The sequence below is a fragment of the Schistocerca americana genome, chromosome 7, assembly GCF_021461395.2.
Source record: "Schistocerca americana isolate TAMUIC-IGC-003095 chromosome 7, iqSchAmer2.1, whole genome shotgun sequence".
NCBI lineage: Eukaryota > Metazoa > Arthropoda > Insecta > Orthoptera > Acrididae > Schistocerca > Schistocerca americana.
Genome location: NC_060125.1, coordinates 145,537,095 through 145,551,475, shown reverse-complemented (window position 1 = coordinate 145,551,475; position 14,381 = coordinate 145,537,095). Strand labels below are relative to the sequence as shown.

Sequence of the window (14,381 nt, the reverse complement as noted above, 5' to 3'; positions counted from 1 at the left end):
GAGTTTAGAATAATTTATAGTGGTGGTGAGAACACAGAAAAGCATGGAGTGGCAACTGTAACAGGAGGAAAATTGTCAAGTAATCTTTGCAATACTTATGTCAGTAGCCAGTTAATGATGGTAAAAATAAATAGTACGCTTGTGTACTTGGTAATAATTCAGACATATTTCCCAAAACTAGCTCATGACTTGGAAGAAGTGTGGACTGTGTAAGATGATACTGAAGATCTGTAACTAAAGGAAAAGACAGTGTTGCAATAATGGACATTTTTTAATGTGGTAGTGGGATCCCATACAGGCAAAAAGACAGAAGGAAGTTGGGCTTGGGAAAAACAAATGAAACATTTGGTAGATTTCAGCAATCAAAATGATATATTCACTACAAACATGTCATTTGAAATTCCTCTTAGAAGAAAGTACACATGGAAGGTGCCAAACAAAAGACCACTTCAGTTAGATTATACACTAATGAAGCAATGGTGTAAGAACCAGATAAAATCATGTCACAGCTATTCAGGTCCAGACACTGATAGTGACTATAAACTTGTGTTGGCCAAGTGCCGCATTAGATTTAAAAGAACAAGAGATCTGTGGAAAAGAAATGAGAGTAGGAGGATGGAAAGAAATATAGCTTTTGAAGAAAGGACCAATAAAATATATAATGGAAGTGATGAGCCGATGCACTGGAATAACATGACGGTTTTTGGAGAAAAGGAAACTGGAGCCCAGAAATCCTTTAATGACACAAGAAATTCCAAACCCAATTCAGGAATGGAATAAGTACAGGAAGGACAACAAGAGAAAGAGAAATGGAATAAAATCTCTAGTAAAGAGATGGAAGAAGGTCAGAAAAAAGGAAGACAAGATCAACTTTATAAGAAAATCAAAGCCTTTCAATGCAAACCTAGAACAAAATCTATAGTAGTAAAAAATAAACAAAGGGATATCACTTGTCACTGGCATTGATTTGAAGTGCATGACCAGTGAAGCAATATTGTGTTTATATACAGAAGAAGACTGCATACACAATTGATCTCAACACTTTACTTCTAATGACACATAGTGTGGCATACTTCTAACACTGTAAAAGAAAAAAAAAATGTTCAGTTAAGTGTAACCAGTACTAACCGTACAATCTCCATCAACAACTGATCAAAAGTAAAAAAGTAAGAAGCAACAAAAAGTTCACTGTGTGGAACATCTGTACATCAGCAAAGAGCAGTCAACTGCCAGCACTCCTTGTGGCTGGTTCAGCTGACATTTTGCAATCAGCTGATCGCTAGCTGTCAAACATGAGCCAATCGTAACCTCCCACAATCTCCACACACTGACAGACAATGACGAGATACGAGTTCATTGTAAAGAATATGTAGAAGAACTGTACAATGACAAGAAATACGATGATGAAAATAATCCAATTGAAGACATCAATGAGTTTGAAAGAGAAATGCAAGGTCCTATAATCATGAGACATGAATTTGATGATGCCCTTTGGTGTGTCAAAGAAGAGCAGTGTTGATGACATCCCTGCAGAGTCGCTGAAAAATTTATCTAATAAAATGAAACACCAATTATTCAAACAAATGACTGCTACAAAAGAGGAATCATGCCAGAAAACCTCACAAAATGTTTAATATGATTGTACCTAAAACAGGAAAGGCACCAAAGCAACTACACCAGTTATAGAACACTATCAATGTTATCACTTGCCTCCCAAATACTAATTACTACAGTTAAAAGCATAATACAAGGAAAAGTAGATAAGTATATTGGAGAAGACCAATTTCGATTTAGAGAAGGCAGAGGAGCAAGAGAAGTAATTTGGCCTTGCGCATGCTATTGGTCAAAAGGAAGGTATGAACATAAGACCTTATCTTACATTCATTGACTTAGAATAAGCTTTTGACAATGTGAACTGGAAACTACTCTTTAGAACATGGAAAAAAAAACAGGACTTGAATGAATGAAATGATATAAGTATTATTAGTCAACTGCATCAAATCCAAAGCACAAAAATGAACATCGATAAGGTAGAGGAAGATACCACAATAGAAAAGGAGTTGGACAAGGGTGTCTATTATCTCAGTACAGGGTGTACATGAATTCTGGGAACACTTGCAATTATTTATTGCACAAGAACCATACATTGTACAGATATCATACATATGTCATATTGAAGAGAAACCCTGAAAGTTTTTTTTTTTTTTTTTGTTTCCTCATGTACACCGCTACAGTGTAGTTTGGTAATTTGCCAATAGTCAGCATTAGTCGCAAACATGGCTGTGCTACATAAGGGGACAGCTGAAATGGCCTTCCTGATCACCAGATCTCACTCCGTGAGACTTTTTTCTGTGGGGACACCTTAAAGATCTCTACCACTCGATGTAGCAGAGCTCCAGGAGAGAATACAGGAAGCAACTGCCACAGTCAACGATGCCATGCTGGGATGGGTATGGCAAGAATTCAATTATCGTATTGACGTATGCTGAGTCACTCATGGTTCGCATATCGAATATTTGTAAAAAAACTTTCAGAGTTTCTCTTCAAAATGCAATATGTATTACATCTGTACAATGTTTAGTTCTTGTTGTTGTGGTCTTCAGTCCTGAGACTGGTTCAGTGCAGCTCTCCACGCTACTCTATCCTGTGCAAGCTTCTTCATCTCCCAGTACCTACTGTAGCCTACAGCCCTCTGAATCTGCTTAGTGTATTCATCTCTTGGTCTCCCTCTATGATTTTTACCCTCCATGCTGCCCTACAATACTAAATTTGTGATCCCTTGATGCCTCAGAACATGTCCTGCCAACCGATCCCTTCTTCTAGTCAAGTTGTGCCACAAACTCCTCTTCTCCCCAATCCTATTCAGTACCTCCTCATTAGTTACGTGATCTACCCATCTAATCTTCAGCATTCTTCTGTAGCACCGCATTTCAAAAGCTTCTTGTCCAAACTAGTTATTGTCCATGTTTCACTTCAATACATGGCTACACTCCATACATATACTTTCAGAAACGACTTCCTGACACTTAAATTTATACTCGATGTTAACAAATTTCTCTTCTTCAGAAACGATTTCCTTGCCATTGCCAGTCTACATTTTATATCCTCTCTACTACGACCATCATCAGTTATTTTGCTCCCCAAATAGCAAAACTCCTTTACTACTTTAAGTGTCTCATTTCCTAATCTAATTCCCTCAGCATCACCCGACGTAATTCGACTACATTCCATTATCCTCATTTTGTTTTTGTTGATGTTCATCTTATATCCTCCTTTCAAGACACTGTCCATTCTGTTCAACTGCTCTTCCAAGTCCTTTGCTGTCTCTGACATAATTACAATGTCATCAGTGAACCTTAAAGTTTTGATTTCTTCTCCATGGATTTTAATACCTACTCTGAATTTTGTATCCTTTACTGCTTGCTCAGTATAAAGATTGAACATCGGGGACAGGCTACAACCCTGTCTCACTCCCTTCCCAACCACTGCTTCCCTTTCATGTCCCTTGACTCTTATAACTTCCATCTGGTTTCTGTACAAATTGTAAATAGCCTTTCACTCCCTATATTTTACCCCTGCCACCTTCAGAATTTGAAAGAGTATTCCAGTCAACATTGTCAAAAGCTTTTTCTAAGTCTACAAATGCTAGAAATGTAGGTTTGTCTTTCCTTAATCTAGCTCCTAAAATAAGTCTTAGGGTCACTATTGCCTCATGTGTTCCCATATTTCTACAGAATCCAAACTGATCTTCCCCAAGGTCCACTTCTACCAGTTTTTCCATTTGTTTGTAAAGAATTCGCGTTAGTATTTTGCAGCTGTGACTTATTAAACTGATAGTTCACTAATTTTCTCATCTGTCAATGCCTGCTTTCTTTGGGATTGGAATTATTATATTCTTCTTGAAGTCTGAGAGTATTTCGCCTGTCTCATACATTTTGCTCACCAGATGGTAGAGTTTTGTCAGGACTGGCTTTCCCAAGGCTGTCAGTAGTTCTAATGGAATGTTGTCTACTCCCGGGGCCTTGTTTCAACTCAGGTCCTTCAGTGCTCTATCAAACTCTTCATGCAGTATCATATCTCCCATTTCATCTTCACTCTTCCATTTCTATAACATTGCCCTCAAGTAGATCTCCCTTGTATAGACCCTCTATATACTCCTTCCACCTTTCTGCTTTCACTTCTTTGCTTAGAACTGGGTTTCCATCTGAGCTCTTGATATTCATACAAGTGGTTCTCTTTTCTCCAAAGGTATCTTTAATTTTCCTGTAGGCAGTATCTATCTTACCCCTAGGGAGATAAGCCTCTACATCCTTACATTTGTCCTCTAGCCATCCCTGCTTAGCCATTTTGCACTTCCTGTCGATCTCATTTTTGAGACGTTTGTATTCCTTTTTGCCTGCTTCATTTACTGCATTTTTATATTTTCTCCTTTCATTAATTAAATTCAATATTTCTTCTGTCACCCAAGGATTTCTACTTGCCCTCATCTTCTTTCCTACTTGATCCTCTGCTGCCTTCACTACTTCATCCCTCAAAGCTACCCATTCTTCTTCTACTGTATTTCTTTCCCCCATTCTTGTCAATTTTTCCCTTATGCTCTCCCTGAAACTCTGTACAACCTCTGGTTTAGTCAGTTTATCCAGGTCCCACCTCCTTAAATTCCCACCTTTTTCCAGTTTCTTCAGTTTTAATCTACAGTTCATAACCAATAGATTGTGGTCAGCGTCCACATCTGCCCCTGGAAATTATGGCCATAGTTTTCCCTTGCTTTCAGCTGTTTGCAGTACCAGCACAGAGAGGCCATTTTGGTTAGTGTTACAAGGCCAGATCAGTCAATCATCCAGACTGTTGCCCCTGCAACTACTGAAAAGGCTGCTGCCCCTCTTCAGGAACCACACATTTGTCTGGCCTCTCCACAAATACCCCTCCGTTGTGGTTGCACCTACAGTATGGCTATCTGTATTGCTGAGGCACACAAGCCTCCCCACCAACGGCAAGGTCTATGGTTCATGGGGAGGTTTAGTTCTTAATGTCTTTATTGAGGATGTTTTTCGGGTCATGCAGAAAAAGACAAAGGGAATAACAGCCAATGATGATGGCCATTGATTCAGATTTGCTGATGACATAACCATTGCAGACTCTGAAGGAAAAAAACAAAAATTAAAACTGATCGGGTGAAAATTTTGTTACCTCGGCAGTATAATCATAGAGGACAATAGATGCTTAATGAAAGTGAAGAGAAGGGTTGGATCAGCAATACAGGCATTTATGTATAAGAAAAACATTGTAATCAGCAAACATATGAATATAGAGGTCAGAAAATCCTTTGTGAAATCATTTGCATGGACTACACTGCTCTATGGACATGAAAGTTGGATAAGACAGACATAAACTTTAAGTTACTTAAATGTGGATATGGTGGAAAATGGCTAGATTTGTTCTGGATGGATAGAAAAATCAACCTGGAAGTCTTAAAGGAAGTCAATGAAGAGAGGAAATTATTAAAGGAAATGGAAAAAAAAAATTGCCAAACTTTTCCTAAGACACAACATATTCATCATTAACATTTTTGAAGGGGAAGTGCTGGGAAAGAAAGGAAGAGGACAGCCTAGGATGAAGTATTTGGAAGACACCTAGAAGAGGATCAGATATGATAACTACATAAAACTGAAGTGAATAGCCAATGACAGAAGAGAGTGGTTGCATCGACAAGGCGTTAGTCTATAGAATATATGTGTATAAGTATAGGCACAAGTCTGGATGACTCAAGCCATGTAACACTACCCTCTATGGCCTTGCTATGTTGGTACTGCAACCAGCCAAAAACAGGGGGAACTATATCTTTTAAAATATGTGTGTGCAAGAATTTGTTTAGAATATCATCACTATGTACAACATACTAAAAACCCAAATAGATAGAAACTGCAGTGAAGAGACTGCAACCCCCATTGTTGGCATGACAATTTAGATGAAAGATGAGTATTATTTTTACTTTATTAACTTACAACTATCAATTTCATAAAACCAGTGAAGCACTTTGTTCATATAACTTTAAAGAAGCTAAACACAAAACTATAAACTATAAATTATAATTTCTGCTGTGGCACTGGTAGTTTGTAATGTTATAATATGTACATTATAGCAACACTTGTGAACTAAAAGTATGTGAAAGCAATTGTTTCCTCCAGTCCCAATCCACTGTCTGCCTTTTGCTTTATTACGGACCTTCTAGTTAATTTATGTCGATCATCTTTACAAATTCAAATTTGATGATCTTTGTGAAATTAATGATATAAAGCATGTATTATTTTACTGAGTATTTAAATACCCTATGTCTAATCATTACCTTAGTTTCATGATGGGTCATTACTGTTTTAATGGAAAATACATGGGTTGATAGTATTTCAACTGGGTGCGGTGTTCTTGCAAACAGTTCATCTGCTTTTCAAATGTAATACAGGTACCAGTTCTTGGACTTACTTGATCTTGTGGCAGAACTGCCAGAAAACTATAATATCTTTGCTTTTTTGTACTTTGTTTCACTTACTTTGGTTATTGACTAGTTGGTGTGAGACATTCATCATGACGGTTACCGTGATTGTCGAAAACTATTTCTTTGTGTTTTGATTTATCTTGTGCCAATAAAAATATTACATAGTGAAAGTAAATGGTCTTTTCTGTGTTATACTTATAACACATGCCATACTGGTGACCTCCGACGCGCAACATACGTCCAATTCGACAATGTGGCCGTTTACTTCGACATCTCCATATCGCTCACCTTCCGCTCCTTTCAGACTACAACATGATACTAATGGTGCCTCTACACTGCCTTTCCACAGTTTCCTACGCACAACGCCACCAACAACTGGGATAAAATTGGAAGATAAGTACAACGCCGTGGAGTTTTCTCCGTCATCAACAATGCCGTTGTGGACTCTTTCAACATCGTCAGTGATGTCACCTGCTATGAAATCTTTTTCTACGTTCGTCTATAACAAACCAATCATGAGTGCTGTGCCTAAATTTGTGACACACAGTGCGTCATATGTACGACCTCCTGTGACGTGTAGTGTGCAACAGTGCCCCAACACTATGAACTTCACAGACTTTTCGAGCCCACAAATCACTTGAAGCTCCCCATATATTGCTGATAAATCGGTTTGGGACACATTCTCTCCCCACCCACTACAAGACTCACTACAAAAACAGATGGGTACAAATTTCAGTGACAACAATTACTGGTTGGACAGTCGTCCCGCGCCCCGATTGTTTCCGCAGCCCGGCTGCACCTGCCACGCCTCCCGCACCAGCCGTGTTTAAACCAGCCGCTGTAAACGCCATGAGTGACAGCTTCATAAACACTCCACCACTCCCGTCCACTGTGCTATCAAATCTGTTACACCCACAACACAAGAGTGAGAAAATTCCTAAATTATCAAGGTTCACGATGGACAATCTGCATACATGGTTTATTTTGGCAGAGACTACATTCACCACCCTAAACATTGATTCAGACAGTGCCAAATTTATTGCACTTATTAATGCCCTAGAGGACCATGCTGAGTGGGTACAGGGCTTAGTGCTGTCGGCGGCCCCCGCAAATTGTTACGCACTGATACATACTGCAAGATGTACATTTCAAAGACTCGACTCCTTCACAACTGTGGCGGCGTATCAGAGTAGTCTTTGATAGCAAAACTATGCCAGATGAAGCTTTACTTTCTTTCTGGGTTGCAAAGCTGCCGCAAGCTATCCAACTGCAGCTTCTATCACACGATCAGGAACCTCTCCAAGCGAAATTATTGCTGGCCGACGCCGCATATAAGATAATCAACAGAAGAAAGTTTTCTACGTGTGCCCCCCTCGATATTACACCTCCCCCTGTGGCAGAGGCCGATCTTTCCAAAACAACAGACAGAGTACACTGGCTGAGCACCAGGTTCCACACCGTCCTTCACCATCCCATACCACAGCTACAAGTGACGTCCTTCACCCGGTAACAACACAGGACCAGCAAGTTTATCCTCTGTGCTGGTATCACTCCATTTACGGTAATACAGCCAGGGACTGCTGCTCACCCTGTGCAATGAACCCAAACATGCATGGCGGGCCGCTATAGGTGCACCGGTCCACACTGTGACGTCAAGTCGCCTAACAGATCACAGGCTAGTACTTCTGAATTATTCTCTCAGATATTGTATATCCAGGATATAGCTTCTCAGAGATGGCTTTTAGTGGACACTGGTGCCGATGTGAACATCATTCCATGTTCAATGGTCACTTCTACAATCACACATTCGCCTCACCAAATTGGAGCAGCCAACAATTCGTCATTAAAGGTTTATGGTGTAACGCAACTTCGCATTTACTTCGATGATACACATAATTATGAATGGATATTTTCAGTAGTAGAAATCGACGAGCCAGTATTAGGATTGGACTTCTTTACTGCTCATAACTTTTCTTTGGACTTAATTACACCTGCCCTCTGCTCAGTGGATTTTAAAAAAAAAAATTTCGGCGAGATTTTCCCCATCCACACCAACAGAATGCAGCTCGAATACGTCCTGTCAACAAGACAAAGAGAGAGTTTCTATTCTATCTGAGGAGATCAAAGCTGCTGTAGTGAACTTAGTTACACAATGCCTTGAAATCGACCAACTGTCCGAGGACAATGCAAAGCTACTTCAACGTTGTGATGTCCTGTCTGATGAATTGCGCGGGTTTAGAGAGGAGATCAAGATTAAAAGTAATAACACACACAAAACTACACGGGACCTGCATACCGTACCGCTGTTTATACATAGCCACAGCAGCACCTGTCACGACCTGGACAGCAGAGACGGCAGACGGCAACCCAGCCAGCAACCCCCCCACCCACCCACCCACCCACCCGTCCCCTTCACCGTCCGCCTTTCATCAAAACACAGAGGCGACAGCTGACAGCTGTTACAGGCAACGCCGGGAATGCGTGAGCAATGATTCCTTTGTGCAGTAACACCATAGTCAATGGAACCCCGCTGGCTGTCGCACAGCGCAGCTCCGTGGACAAAAATGCAGCTTTCACTGAACTACCATTCAATGATAACGTATTTCAGGTTAGTTCCCTTTCATACTTACCGCGCACCGATGATAACGTGGCTCCTTCCTGCGTCCCTCCATGTATTTCAGCCACACCTATTCACAAAACCAAGGCCATTACTATGGGCCTCTGTCACAGGCTTAACACAACTGCCAAAGAATGTATTAAAGAACTTTTACGCTTGGCTATAGTCCACCCCGTGGACAGTGCGTGGTCTTCCCCAATACATGTCGTTCCCAAAAAGGACAATTCCTTTTGGCTCTGTGGAGACTATAGGCATTTAAACGCCAGAACAATACTTGATAACTACCCTGTCCCACACCTCCATGATTTTTCACAATCTATGTTCAGTGCCAATTTTTTCTCTGTGTTAGACTGCAAAAAGGCATACCATCAGATTCTGATGCACCCAGAATATATCCCCAAAACCGCTATCATCACCCCATTTGGACTATACGAATATTTGTATATGCCTTATGGATTGAAGAATGCCGCCCAGACCTGGCAAAGATTCATTGACAGCATTCTACATGGCCTTAATTTTTGCTATGCCTACCTAGACGACATTATTATTTTCTCCGCAACTGCTGAGGAACACAAACAACATCTCCAAGAGGTTTTTGATAGATTGGAACGACATGGAGTTTAGATTAATCATGACAAATCCCAACTGGAGAAGCCAAAGGTTATTTTCCTGGGACATTTGGTCAATAATGAGGGTATGCACCCCACCTCAGATAGAGTACAACAAATACTTGACCTTCCCCTCCCTCAAACCTATAAAGAGTTACATAGATACCACGGTATGGTAAATTTTTTTAGACTCCACATTCCACATGCGGGATCTCTTCATGCCCCTCTCACTGAGGCCTTATAGGGAAAGAATACCAGAGGTGACAGACACATAGAATGGGATCAGACCATGCAGTGAGCCATGGACTTGCATAAGTATGCCTTGGTGAACGCTATTACCCTGTCTCACCCTCACCCTGACGCCTCCCTGACAATAACCACAGACGCTAGCGATAATGTCATTCGCACAGTTTTGCAACAGACCCTACCAACAGGTACTACACCCCTGCGCTTCTTTCCAAAAAAGCTCACCGAAACGCAAAGAAAGTGGTCCACATTTGATCATGAACTTTATGCCATTTATGCTGTAAAGCACTTTCGTACAGATATTGAAGCCCGACTTGTGGCAGTTTACACAGATCACAAGCCCCTCGTCGAGGCTCTCCACAAACCAGCATTAGATGTACTACCCAGAAGGTTTCGCCATATGGATTTGGTAATACAATATGTTTCAGACTTTCAATATATCAGGGGTAATGACAATGTTGCAGCAGACTACCTTTCATGCCTGTCCTCCCTGAAGACAGCTATTGATCCTCACCATTTACACAAGCTCCAGCTTTCCGACCAAGAAATTCAGCACCTTGTCTCTGACTCTGATACTTCCTTACAAATTGCTCCCCTTCCCTAATGATGATTGCTCTTTGTATTATGACATTAAAACAGGTCATCCTTGTCCTATAGTCCCTAAAGCTCTTAGGAAAGACATTTTCGACACAATCCACAATCTTCCTCACCCAAGTATTCACGCGACTACGCACCTCATTACAGAGAGATACGTTTGGCCTAATGTAAAAAGAGATTGTAATCAGTGGGCGAGAGCATGCATACCTTGCCAGAGAGCCAAAATACACAAACATACTAAGCCCCCATTAGGCAAATTTACTGTGCCCTCAGGTAGATTCTGTCATGTCCATTTGGACATCGTCGGTCCGTTACCAATATCTAACAACTTCCATTACTTACTGACCATGATAGATCATACTACACGTTGGGCTGAGACTATCCCCATCGCGGACATTACAGCCGACACTGTAGCTAACGCTTCTGTCCACCATTGGCTTTCTCGTTTTGGTTGCCCTACTTTACTTACCACAGACCAGGGGAGACAGTTTGAATCTAATCTGTTTAATCGCCTCTGTCAACTGTGTGGTATCAACAAATTCAGAACTACAGCCTATCACCCGCAATCTAACAGCCAATAGAACGATGGCACCGTACCCTGAAGGTCGCTCTCACGTGTCATTCTTCCTCTTGGACTGAGGCACTCCCCTGGGTCCTTTTAGGTTAGAGGATGGTTTTCAAAGAAGACCTTAAAGCATCAGTTGCTGAGATGGTATACGGAGAAAACCTCGCACTTCCGGCGGATTTTCTTGATGATCCTCCTCTACTTCCCAATGATCAACTTCCCAAGTTGGTATGACAGGTTCAACAGCATATCACCAAGTTACGTTTTCCGCAACCTCGATCGCATGCTACCCCTCCGGTTTTCATTCACCCACACCTCAATTCTTGTAACTATGTGATGCTTAGAGAAGACGCCATGTGTCCACCCCTTGCTCCACCCTACACTGACCCAAAGCGGGTCCTGTCATGCTCTGAAAATACTTATACGATTCTCTTTAAGAACAAACCATCTGTCATGTCCATTGAGCGCTTGAAACCAGCCTGGATCCTTAATGACACTGACATACACGATAATGAATTTGTTTTGCAGGAAACTTCATAGGCCTGTCCTCTCCCTTCTCCACAAGCTAATCAAACACTCTCTGCAAGTCGAGGCCCCCCTCTTTTATACTTCACGCCTCTGAGTGCCAGCAGTAATGAAGTAGTGTTTCAAGTGAACTTGAGTGACTATGATGTGGACTCTATAAAAATAAAACTTGTGGACACTTTTCTTTTTTTATTTGAAATTCAAAACAATTATGTGCCATCTGACCAGAAAGACATTAAGTTATTACAGTGCTTCAATGTGGCTCCTGGTACTTCGCAAAATGACATTTCAGCCTATATAGACTCCAATAATGTTTTATTTATAAGAGTAACCACCACTTCTCCTTCGTCTTCCCCGAATCCTCCTACCCCTATTGCTATCACCCATGCTGGCCGCACCATATGGTCACCTCTCAGACTTCAAGATTACGTCATGCCTTAAATGTTTACCTTCCCTTTATCACTTACTCCTCATCACTCCTCCTATGTGCTCTGCGCTCCTCGAGGGGGGGTTCTCTGTGGCAGAACTGCCAGAAAATATTAATATCTTTGCTTTTTTGTACTTTGTTTTACTTACTTTGGTTGTTGACTAGTTGGTGTGAGACATTCATCATGACGGTTACCGTGATTGTCGAAAACTATTTCTTTGTGTTTTGATTTATCTTGTGCCAATAAAAATATTACATAGTGAAAGTAAATGGTGTTTTCTGTGTTATAAGTATAACACATGATATAATCTCATATGATTATGATATCATCTTCCAAATGATCATATTTGTTCTATTAACACTTTTCTGTTTGCATTTGGTGATGTTTTATTATATGTCTTGATACCCACAGTGTCTTAGGTATGTATGTGATCATGTTCTTCAATGGATCCCCAAAACTACTGTTTAGGTCTCATTCCAATAAAAATAATGAAATAAATATCCTGTTTCTCTGCAACATTTGATATTCCATCTGCTCAAAGCTGATGGCTCAAATCTACACAGAGTTTAGTCTAACAGAAAACCAATAGCACTGGAATAGTGTAAGCTGGTTAACCCCAAGTCATATACAGCAAGGCTTTGAACACCATACAAACTCAGATCTTTTACACAATATACAGCATGTGAAGTTTGTGGAACACCACAAATAGCTAAAGTTCTGTGTGTCTACAGAATGCAGATCCTGCTCTATTTGCATTAACTGCTTGTTCTCACTTGCAATTCTGTTCATTTTTCTGTCACATGTATGATACTTTTATGTGCAAGTTAAGTTATGCAATCTTTCTCAATTAAAAAGGATGGAGCTCAGAGATTGATAATTTGCAATTTTTAGAGAATTTTGTGGCTTTTTTCTAAATGACACAAATGACATACTTTTTAGCATTAACTTCAGCTCATAGCAACTGTTGAACATATGATCACAAGTCTCAAGACATGCATTATGTACAAAATTGCACAAATGATTGCTGTAGTCTCACCATATGCCTGTGTTTTCCACTGTGATATGCAGCTAGAACCCAGACAACCAGTCCCTCTTCAGTCTGTGCTTCAATACTCTTCCAAGTGTGCCTTCCATGGGCAAATTGACACGGGCTTATTGTCCTCTTCTCACTAACATTTCATCACCAACTCAGATTTAAATGAATATATAATTCTCTGCCAAGATCCTCGGCTAGCTATCTGTGCCTTGAATGATCCAGTTTTTCATATGTCTCTATCCAAAACAATATTTTTTTTCTTCCAACAAGGGCAATGCCTGTTGTAAAAGTTCTCTCTGCACACCCATCAGGCTTTCGAAGCTCCACATTCATCTGTACCATTCACTGTATGCACATCTACCTGTCCTTTACTATGAAACACAAACAGTTTATGAACACAAGCCTCACTCACCTCCCACTGCCTCTGTTGGTTCCTTTCTTGTGATTTTACCCAAATGTAGTGGAAATTTAAGATTATATTCTGTTGGTAAAATGAAAAACAACCAGTACTTGCGGTGGGTGAAGAGTGAAGAGTGTTCTCATGCCATACAGGATGATAAAGAGTGAGTGTCCTGTTTCTCAGTGCAGTGCAGTGTGTGGTGATTTATGTGGATTCTGTTGATGTGTGCTCTTTTCTTTAGTTATATTAGTTCCTAATTTCTGTATTCCATAACTTGTTAAGACATTTACTGGAAAGTGAACAATCCCATTTAAAAGGCATACTGAAGAAGGGCCACTATAACATTGGAAAATGGCATATAGGAGCTCCTCGTGATTTAGTTGTGTAGAGAGAGTGGGAACTCGCCTGCTTGTCTCTTTAGTTTACTTGCAGATTGTACTGTGATTTCTTATTTCTGTTTCATATTATGAACACATTTTGAAATTATATCTAACCATTTGCATTCTATTTTCATGAGAAAAATTATATGTAATGTTAATACAATATATCTTACAGTATGTATTTTTCAAGCATGTGCTTGTATTGAAAAAAGTTACTAATCACCAAAGAAAATTGATGGAATAATTATAATAAATGATGCTTACACTAACACCTTGAAGCACGAATCTTGGTCTTCATCAGAGCCATCGGCACAGTCTCTAACACCATCACAGACAGATTCATTATTTATGCAGGCTTCATCTTTACACTGAAATTTGCTCTTTCTGAAAAAATGCAATACTTATTAATGAACAGTATATTTACCAGTAGACTAATGTAATCGAAATATGCATTACTCATAAGAATTTGCTTCAGAAGTTACATAA

At 40.2% G+C, this 14,381-nt stretch overlaps 1 protein-coding gene across 1 annotated transcript in view; it reads right to left on the bottom strand.

Moving 5' to 3' along the window:
- The window catches only part of LOC124622014 (modular serine protease-like), a 276,840-nt gene that overhangs the window by 178,190 nt on the left and 84,269 nt on the right, over positions 1-14,381 (bottom strand). Inside the window, exon 3 of the mRNA XM_047147565.1 lies at positions 14,160-14,279. Within this exon, the coding sequence (XP_047003521.1) occupies positions 14,160-14,279 (120 nt within the window). The remainder of the gene's footprint in view (positions 1-14,159; positions 14,280-14,381) is intronic.